Below are 10,694 nucleotides of genomic sequence, written 5' to 3'. Positions count from 1 at the left end.
CACCCATAGTCACCACTCACCATCACCGCTTTTTAGTTAAGGAAGCCTGGGAGATCTGTTAACTTCTTAAGAGAAGGAACGCAATGCAAAGGAATGAACATGAACTTTGTGAGGAAGCAGAAGGAAAAGGTGCCTCTGCTGCTAGCTGGCCTGGGACATTACGTAACAGTCCTGAACTTCCCTTTTTTTTTTTTTATGGCTTCCGTGGTGGGTGCAGCACATACTGTTATTATTCTGTTTCAACTTTGACTTATTCGCCTTTGCCAACGGTGCTGAAAACGAGAATATTGGGTTGCACTACAGGCAGAGTGTCAAGAACAGTAATAAAAGCAAAGAGAACATTCCACTTGTGGATATTGTCTTAAGTGAATTTGAAGAGCTCAAAACAAAAAGTGAGAACGGAAATATATCTGGTTCATTTTTAAAAAGAGACTCAAGAGTCACAATCTAAAGGAGAAAATGTCAACTAATTATGGGATTTATCCTGACTTTGCTGTTTCTCTTTTATTCTTGTTGATCAAAAGTTTTCTAATTATTTGCTCTTAATTTGTACACATGTGGTAGTCATAAAACAAGAACAAAAAGCCCTTCAAACTCACTGCCAGTGAGTTGCTTTCAACTCATTCTGACCCTCCACTGTGGAAATGACAATAGGAGAGACTTCATTTTCCTCCGAGGAGTCACACTGGTAGATTTGAACCAATGGAGACTCAACAGCCCTTGTATTTGCAGCACAGCTCACTTTAAACGGCAGTGGTGGTATAAAGTTTCAAGGAGACAGAGGTGGGGAAGAATGGAGAGTAAGAGGTGCAGACGGTCCTAATAAAGAGAAGAGAATCGATGTCTAAATCTTAGATGAATATAAGTACAGCTAAATGCCTCAACGTAATCAAGGATTTTTTTATATCTAGTTTTACAAGTAGACATCCTCTTTTCCTAATCCTCTCTTTCTAAATATTATTTCTCCCACTTCAGAGAACTACATATGTTATATTGACAGAGGGTTTCTTTTAGGCAAATCAGCAACTCACACATCAGTCATTGAACCTTGTTGACAAATATGAAAAGATTGCTTATATAAAAGATTGCTTATACCATAGTTTCATTCTCCATGTGAATTTAGTAATAGCAACATTGAAAGCTTACTTTCTTCTGTTCAAAAAAGAAAACAAGTTCATCGGACTCCTTAGACTGAGACATTACACCAGAACAACTGGCTGAATGTTGTGAGGTTGTACAGAAAGCAAGAATGTACTTCACCCTTGACACTGCATCCACTGAGATTTTGCTGAGAGCGCTCTCTGATGGAGGGCTCTAAGAGGAGATGTGTGTCTGTTTTCTGGGTGTGTTCCTCCAATCAAATCCTGCCTGTGTTCCCAACTTTTATTTCCCCACCTTTGTCCACTACCCTCAATTTCCTCTTCGCTTTTAACCAGTTTGGAACTTCCAGATTAGTTTTGGTTTTACATGATGTATATTGCTCCTTGCCTTGGAGGCCACCCATTGGAAAAATATTTCTTTTTCCAATGAGAGCCTGCTCTAGTCAGTGAAACGGAGCTGAATCCAGCAAATGCACTGCATTCACAGGCATTCCCAGGTGCCAGATGCACTTGTTTATTCATTTATTTTTCAATGACAAAGTTGATGCTTCTTTTTTAAAAAAAGCCACCAAAAACCCAAAAAACAAAATTCCGCCTCCTTCATTTTTTCCAGCATTAAATGGTGAGATTTCAATGTCACCACAATGAATTTTCCCACGTACTTATTAATTTACATGTAATACTTGTGGCGCCGGAAACCACTGAGCACACGCAGAAGACACAGAATAGGAATTTCAGAAGGGAATTGCTTGGCCCCACTGTCAACACTCTTGGCACCAGCAGCCAGGAAATTAAAAGACATATTGTGATGGGAAAGTCTGCTGTTAGGGATCTCTCCTAAGTACTGAAGAGCAATGGTATCACTCTGGAAACTAAGGTGTGCCTGATACAGGCCATAGTCTTTGCAATCACTTGCTATGTGTCAGAGAGTTGGACAATGACTAGGGAGGATAGAAGGAGAATTGATGCCTTTGAGCTGTGGTTTTGGAGAAGAGTATTGAATATACCATGGACTGATAAGAAAACAAACAGGTTCATCCTGGAGAGGGTTAAACCAGGCTGCTTCTTGGAACCAAGGATTCTAAAGCTTCAAGTGACATACTTTGGACATGTTGCAAGGAGGGACCACTCCTTGGAGAAGGCCATCATGCTTGGGAGGTTGGAGGGACAGCGCAGGAGAGGAAAACCCTCTATGAGGTGGACTGATTCAGTGACTGGGATAATGGGGGTAGGTTTGTCAGAGATGGTGAGATTGGCACAGGACAGAGCAGGGCTTAGGGCTGTTGAACATAGTCGCTATGAGTAGCAGGCGATTCAACAGCACATAACAATAACATGTAATACTTGAGTTTTTTGTTAGTTTCTAAAAAGTGAAACCATCCTATTCTTATTGTTTTGTGCTGTCGAGTCACCTATAACTTACTGTTTCAAAATCTGGCATTTCCTCAGGCTTTCTGTCTCAATTGCCTCACCTCTGAGATGGAAAAAATAACAGTATTTCCCTTGGGGTTGTTGTAAAGTTTAAATCACTGATACACATGAAGTGTTTAGAACAGTGCCTGGCATTTATTACACCCTTGATAAACTTTAAGTATACTTTTAAAATTTTGATCTGATTTATTAAACAGTCTTCTGCTGATTTATGTTTAAGGTTGTTTTTTTTTCTTTTTCTTTATTCTTCTCATTTTCACTATTATAAAGGTCCGTGAAAAAGAAGACTCACAACAAGACAGACTGACACAGTGACTGTGGCTGAAATGCAGCGAGAACTGTGATAAGAGTACAGGGTCGCGATGAGTGGGAGCCACTTTGTTGAAACCTAACAAGGGCAGCAACATCAAAAACACTGCAAGGACAATTTTTGTACTTCATCTTTGCTCAATAAGACAGATTTGTCGAACTTGTGAAAGATATTGGGAATACTATGTAAAAAAATAGTCTAAGTCTTTGCCTGTACAGTTCATCCATCAGGTGAGGTCCATGTGTAAAGTCACTGTTTGTGCTTTTAAAAAACTACCTTTGTAATGAATAAATCCTCGAACATAAAAAATTTGATTCTTCTATTTTCAGCCTCATTTCTATCACCAAGTCTGTACTTCCCAACTTTCCTTCTTCATTGTTTCCAACTTTCTAATTCCAACCATTAGTTATCATTAATGCATTTGATTGTGTGTTTGGTCAATTTTGGACTGTAAGAGCTGTTATAAATCTTCTGTTTCCTCTTGTTGGCTTTAGCTGTGAGAGCGTATATTTAAATACTAGTTGTAGTAACAGGTTTTCCTAGTACACATGTGCATAATAACCTATTTCTCACAACATTGTACTTCAGAATAGAATTTGAAATGGTCTTTTTAACTATGAATGCAATGCCATTCTTCTTCTGTTTTTCATTCCCAGCATAGTGCACAATGTGTCTGAGTCAGTGACCAAAACGAATCAATCTCATCTGATTAATTCCTAGTGTTTATGCATTCTTTTTAAATTTTTCACAACTTCTAGTTTCCCAACATTCATACTTTGTACATGCCATGTTCCAGCTATTAAAGGGTGTTTATAGCTGTGTCTCCTTATTTTGTTTTCTAATATGAGCTCTCTCTAGAACTATTCGTGTTTATCTATTATTCATAGGGATTTTAGAGGCCTACTATTTCAGAAATACACGGCAAATCCTGCTTCCTAGTCTGTCAATCTAAGAAGTCTACTAAAACCTATCTACCATTGGTGACCTTTGTGGCATCTGAAACACTGGTGGTGATGGTTTCAACATCACAGCTACCCACAAGTTACCTTGGCACAGCAAACTGACAGACATATGCTGTACTAATTAGAACAATAAATTCCCCCAAGGCAACAAACTGAGAGATTACTGTTGTAGTTCTAATATTAAATCAGGCATACAAATACGAAGTTACTGGATCTATTTAAAGCTTGGGTTGATGTGGCAGGATGTGCTCCTGGGTGGATGCTGAAGCATTCCAGCTATGACTCATAGCTGGCACTATGGGGTAATATCCCAGGTATGGAAATTAAAGTCAAAGAAAAGTCTCTGCTGGAGCTTTAATAGTGGTGCTTTACACAAGGCCTGAGGGGGCTGTGGGCTTGATGGGACCACAGTTCTGAGGACCCAAAGGGGCTGTGGGATCAAAAAAAGCCTCAACTTCCAGGTCACAGCTGCTCTAAAATAAGAAAGCCAACCATTAAAGGAGAAGTGTCCTAAAAAATGACCCCAGTGTCTGAAAAGACTTTGTAAATGTGAGTGGTTTGGGGCCAACAAGGGGATTGAATAGCTCATTAATGATGTAAATAAAGTACATGGCAACCTTGTGGGTTGCACCACGCAAATACGATCTGTAAACCACTAACATGAGGATTGGCCAGCTTCACCATCCTTCTAGGTTTACAATGAGCCATAGCAAAAGAGGAAAACAGAGAGCTTGCTATAACAAAAAATGAGAGCTGGAAGGTACTGCACATGCTTGGGATCTGAGAAACAGAAACAGCTGTAACATCAGAGAAAAGAGATCCCAGCTCCCAAAAGTGTTATGAGAGCACTGCAACAGAGGTGACAGGAACCAAAGACTAGTTAGTATGAGACAGAGTTTTGGGCTCATAGTCCCCAGAGCAAGAAAGTGCCACTTCTGGGGTGGATGGATACCTTAGAGCACTTACTGGCACAATAGAGGTGACTCTTGGCACATAATTGGCAGAACTAAAAGAGTTCTTTGATGTTAGCCCAAGCAGGGCCCAAGCCCAAGCCAAGACATGAGGATGGAAGAAGTATACTATTTTGCACCTTCCAGAAGAGGATGTCCTGACCAGAGAACCATATCCTAAATGCTCCTAAACCTTAACTCTTCATCTGTTAGGTGCCTTTGAGTTGAATATGACTCATAGTTACCTATGAACAACAGATTTAAATTGTGTCCTATTCTCATTATGCTGAGTGAAATATCTCAGTCACAAAGGACAAATACTGCATAGTGCCACTGTTGTAAAACAGGACTGACATCTGGGTTGGGGGGAGACTGAGAAAGATGGAATAAATAATGTATACTATATTGAAACAGATGAGAGAGAAAACTGTTTAAAAGGGATATGTGATTAGGTATTATTGTCATGACATGACAGGAGTCCAGAACAAAGGCTGCATAGTGGCATGGACCTGGGGGAGGGTTTGTAAAACAACGAAAGAATTTTCCTTTAATTTTCAAAAAGAAGCGTGAATGGGGGGGAGGGGAGGACAGGGAGAAAAGTGCAACAATGAATGAATGAAAATCCAAAGTCTCTGTAAATTTCATTGAAATTAATAATAATAATAAAATTAACAACAAATTTAAAAAAACATGGAAAAAATTGTGTCCTATCCTGTGTCATCCTCATCATCTGTGATATGCCTCAGCCCATTGCTGCAGTCACTGTGTCATTCTGTCTTAATAGGGATTTTCCTTTCTTTCACTGGCCTTTCTCAGCATGGTATCACTTTCTAAGGAATGGCCTGTTCTAGCAATATGTCCAAAGTAAGAGATGAAGCTTCACTGTCTTTGCTTCCAAGGAGCACTCTGGTTGTACCCTTTCCAAGACATATCTATTTCTTCTTTTGGCTGTCCATAGAATATTTAGTACTTTTTACTGACACCATAGCTCAAAGGCATCAATTCTTCTGCTGTCATTCTATTCCTTGAACAATCTGACTCAAAGTGGTTCCCAACGAATAGGAGCTCTATAGTCCTCAATATAGACTGAAGCTCAGCATCAAGAAAACAAAGATTGTTACCATTGAGCCAGTTGGCAGCATCATAATAGATGGTGAAGAGATTGAAATTGTTAACAGTTTCAGTTTGCTTGGCTCCACAATCTTGGTACCAGCAGCCAGGAAATCAGGAGATGAATTGCACTGGGGAAATCTGCTATCAGGGACCTATCTAGAGTACTGAAGACAAATGATGTCTGTCTAAAGACTAAGGTGCACCTGATCCAAGCCATCATCTTCACAATTACTAACTATGCATCAGAAAGCTGGATAATGACTAGGGATGAAGGAGAATTGATGCCTTTGAGTTGTGGGCTAGAGAAGAGTACTGAATATATACCATGGACTGCTAGGATAACAAACAGTTTGTGTTAGAGGGGGTGAAACCAGGCTGTTCCTTGGAAGCCAGGATTTTAAAGTTCTATCTGACATACTTTGGGCATGTTTCAGGGAGGGAATAGTCTTTGGAGAGTGATATCATGCTTGGGAAGGTGGAGGGAAAGCATAGGAGAGGAAGACCCTGGATGAGATCGATTGACTCAGTGACTGGGTAATGGGGTCAGAGACAATAAGGTTGGCTCAGGATACAGCTGGGTTCAGAGCTGTTGTATGTAGTGTTACTATGAGTCATAAGTGACCCAATGGCACATACCAACAACAATGACAGTGGTTACTTTCTGGTTAACTTTTGGAAGAACTATACCAGAGTATCTCACAGCAATTGCACCATCTTCCATTAACATTAGCAATGTATGAGGGTTCCAGTTTCTCCAATCTTTGCCATCACTCTTCATTCTTTCTTATTATAGATATACTAGTGGATGTAAATAGCAACTCACTTAAGTTTTTATTTGCATTTTTCTCATAACAAGTGGACAAGCTCTGATGGCTTGGTCCTTAGGAAGTTGGAATGCTAAGCCAAAGGCTAAGTGTCTCTAGGGGTTCAAATCCACCAGTGGTTCTACAGAATGAAAATGGGCAATCTCTTCCTACATGGTTTACAGCTTTGGAAACGTGTTGGAGGGTCAGATGTGAGTCAGTTCCAGCTTGGCAGCAGTGAGTTAGAGATGAGGTTGGACATACTTCCATGTGTTTTTTGGCTATTTATGGATCTTCATTAGAGACATATCTAATCAACTAACTCACTCAGTTTTAATATTAGATTGTCTTTTTCCTGTCAAGTTGAAGAGCTCTTTACTTATTTAGATATATATAAAACTCAAACCAAATCCACTGCTGTGAAGCCATTCCAACTCATAGTGACCCCACTGGACAGAATAGAACTCCCCCGCAGAGGTTCTAAAGCTGTAAATCTTTATGGATTAGATGTCACATCTGCATCCTATGGAGTAGCTGGGATTTGAACTGCCAACCTTCTGGTTAGCAGCTGAGTGATAATGATCAGTACACCGTCAGTGCTCTCCTTTGATCCACATACCCCATTGCCACTGAGTTGAGGATGTTTCATAATGACCCTATTGGACAGAGTACAACTGCCCTCCCTACAGGGTTTCCGAGGCCATAATCTTTCTGAAGAAGAATCTGTGTGTTTGAGTTATAGTGTTGGTAAAGAATATTGAATATACCTCCGACCACCAAAGGAACAACAAGAACAAAACCATCTTGGAAGAAGGGCAGCGAGCATGCACCTTAGAAAGATGGAGAGATCTCATCTCACATACTTGGGCATATTGTCTGGAAGGACCGGTCCCTAGAAAAGCATATCATGACAAAGGAGAGGGAGAAGACCCTCAATGAAAAAGATTGACATGTTGACAGCAGTTGTGGGCTTAAGCACAGCAGAGGACATGAGGGTGGCCGCGGATCATGCAGTGCTTCCTTCTGTTGTACACAAGGTTGCAGCAAGTCAAAGCCAACTGCACCGTCAACACAAAAATACACGCTTCGAATCCAACAGTTGCTCTGTGCGAGAAAGATGGGCAATCTCTTCCTGTCCGATTAACTGCCTCTGAAAACCTGCTGGAAGGTCAGCTACGGGTCAGTTCCAGCTCATAACAATATATCAAATACATAACAACAACAACAATAATTTTTTTCAGTTTATTTGCTCTTTATTGGGATCTGAGTAAAACTACCAAGCAAATTGGTTTTCCATTCAACTAATCATACATACATATTTTGTTTTAAATATTGATTGTTTAGTTAGCAGCTTAGAACTTTACTCATTATGCTACCAAGACTCCTTCTTTTGCAGTATCCACTATCACTGCTGTTGTGTCATCAAGTACAAATCATAGCAACCTGATGAACAACAGGTCTGGCTCTTGTTCTATCCTCATCATCTCTAACATACTTGAGGCCCTTGGTGCAGTCACTGTGTGAATCCAACTGGTTACTCTCCACTTTTCCAAGTATGATGTGCCTTTTCCAAGGAATAGCCTTTCCTAACAATATGCCCAAAGTATGTGAGATGAAGCTTTGTTATCTCCGCATTCAAGAAATCTTCTGGCTGAACTTTTTCTCACTATCACTGAGTTAAGTCCAACTCATAACAACCCTGCATTGAGTTTCCAAGGCTGTACATCTTTCGAGGAGGAGATTGTCCATCTTTGAAATCATGGAGCAGCTCATGGATTTGAACCATGGACAGTTGGGTTAGTGGTTTGACACATGACACATGAACGATGTCTGAATACATTCTGACATAAGAAGGAAGGTGACAGCATATGGAAGAAAAAAAATAGAAAATTGCCTTTAAGTAGGCAGTATAATTTCTATTGGTAGATACATGCCAAATACGAATCACTTGCAAATCATCATCTTTTATTCCATTCAACTGGACAGATCAGAGAGACAGAATAACAGATAATATCTTTATAGAGGAAATCAGTATTTATACAATTTTTAAAACTATTTCTAAGTTGCTGAAGTCTATCTATCAAAATATAAATGGAACATTTCAAATTTGAAAATCTAGATAGACTATCACAAAGCAATTACAACTGGGTTGTGAACATCTGTCTATCAGACACGGCAAATTAAATCATAGATACTGGATAGAGTGATATGTTGGAAGAGTCATTTCATTTTCTCCAGAAGATTATATTTGATTCACACACGTATATTCCAAGGAACATAAGATCCAGGTTCATCTCTTGGGATCTAGAATGAAAGAACAAATAAAGGATGTTTGCTACTTGAAACATGTGTATGACTTGAGTGAAACACAGTAGTATATAAAATAAACTCCAAGTTGCCTACGGGGTGTTCATGACAATGAGAGGTTTGGGAATGACAGCATATGGCGTGGGGAAGAATCCAGGGAAGGAGGAAGAGCAGGGCACTCCAAGAGTTTCTCTCTTACACTTGAAGAGAGATGAATGAAAAATGGAGCAACCTATGTGTTTCTCCAGAGAGGAAGAGGCGATTACCAGAGTGAGGACTTAGAGGAAATGTAGAGGGTACTGCAAAGAGCTAGTATGGAAGGAGCTGTAGATGGGCCGTCCCCTTGAGTAGAAGGAATAACACAGCGTCAGAGGCATCTCTGTGAACAAAATTACTTTCCCTGATAAACTGAAAATCCCATCTCTAAAAATCACCAAGGCAAGTTGAGATGTTTGCTGGGTAGGAGTGTTGTTCTGCAGGAATTCTCGTGTTTTTATGTGCTGTTGAGTTGCTTGCAACTCATAGCGACCCTATGTACAACAACTCTGAACTCTTCAATGTCTCTGACACACCTATCCCTATAACCCAGTTACTGAGTCAATCCATCTCATCCAAGCTCTTCCTCTCTTATTCTGTCCCTCCACCCTCCCAAGCATGTTCCTCTCCAAGCACTGGTCCCCCTCTTGCAACATGTCCAATGTATGTCAGATGGAGCTTCAAAATCCTTGCTTCCAAAAAGCAGTCTGGTTTCACTCTGTCTAGGATGGACCTATTTGTTCTCTTAGCAGTCCATGGTATATTCAATACTATTCTCCAGCACCACAGCTCAAAGGCATCAATTCTTCAATCATCCTTATTCACAGTCCATCTCTTTGATGTATAGCAAGTACTTGCGAAGACCATGGCACAGATCAGGCATACCTTAGTCTCCAGACTGACATCGTTGGTCTTCAGTACTCTGAAGAGGTCCCTGACAGCCAATTTTCCCAATGTAATTCATCTTCTGATTTCCTGGATCAAGAGTGTTGATTGTGGAGCTAAGTAAACTGAACTGTTCACAATCTAATCTCTTCACTATTTATCATGATGCTGCCAATTGGCCCAGTGGTGAGAAACTCTTTTTTCTTGATATTGAGCTTCAATCCATATTGAAGACTGCAGTTAACGGATTCTTGTTGTTAGGGGTTGTCATATGAATGGGTTAGCGATGACATTCACATTAGTCTAAAATGGTCCCATGCCATGTTCTTTGCAGCCGGCTAGGACGGCTGACCCCAAACCTTCTGGGAACAAACTGAAATTCTCACACACCCAGTAGATTTAAATAATATCCATGTGAATATACTTTTAAGCATTTAGAATCTACTTTCCCTGTGAAACCACATGAGCTAACCCCAGATATGATAAACTAATATGAGGCCTCTCCATCGACCAGTCTTTCCATCGGCCAGGCCTCTCCATCCTAATGTCTCTCTATCCTTTGTCCTCTATATTGTCTTGCCTCTATCCTCCTTCTCCTCTATGTTCCTGCCTCTCTATCCCCATGCCTGTCTATCCTCCAGCCTTTCTATCCTTGGACCTCTATATCCTCTTGCCTCTCTATCCTCCGGCCTCTCTTTTATCTGCCTCTATCCTCGGCCACTCTATCCTCCTGCCTCTCTATCCTCCTACTTCTATACTCCTGCCTCTCTATCCTTTTTCCTTTCTATCCCCCTTTC

The 10,694-nt window shown here is 40.4% G+C and overlaps 1 protein-coding gene across 1 annotated transcript in view; it reads right to left on the bottom strand.

Moving 5' to 3' along the window:
- Positions 1-8,922: 8,922 nt before the first annotated feature.
- LOC102851278 (aldehyde oxidase-like) overlaps positions 8,923-10,694 on the bottom strand; it is an 86,846-nt gene continuing 85,074 nt past the window's right edge. The window contains exon 35 of the mRNA XM_006889076.1: positions 8,923-8,973. Within this exon, the coding sequence (XP_006889138.1) occupies positions 8,923-8,973 (51 nt within the window). The remainder of the gene's footprint in view (positions 8,974-10,694) is intronic.

This window comes from Elephantulus edwardii, unplaced genomic scaffold, assembly GCF_000299155.1.
Source record: "Elephantulus edwardii isolate Elephantulus edwardi_28Jun2011 unplaced genomic scaffold, EleEdw1.0 scaffold00075, whole genome shotgun sequence".
Taxonomy (NCBI): domain Eukaryota; kingdom Metazoa; phylum Chordata; class Mammalia; order Macroscelidea; family Macroscelididae; genus Elephantulus; species Elephantulus edwardii.
The sequence above is the reverse complement of the archived record's forward strand: the minus strand, read 5'-3'. Positions and strand labels throughout refer to the sequence as shown.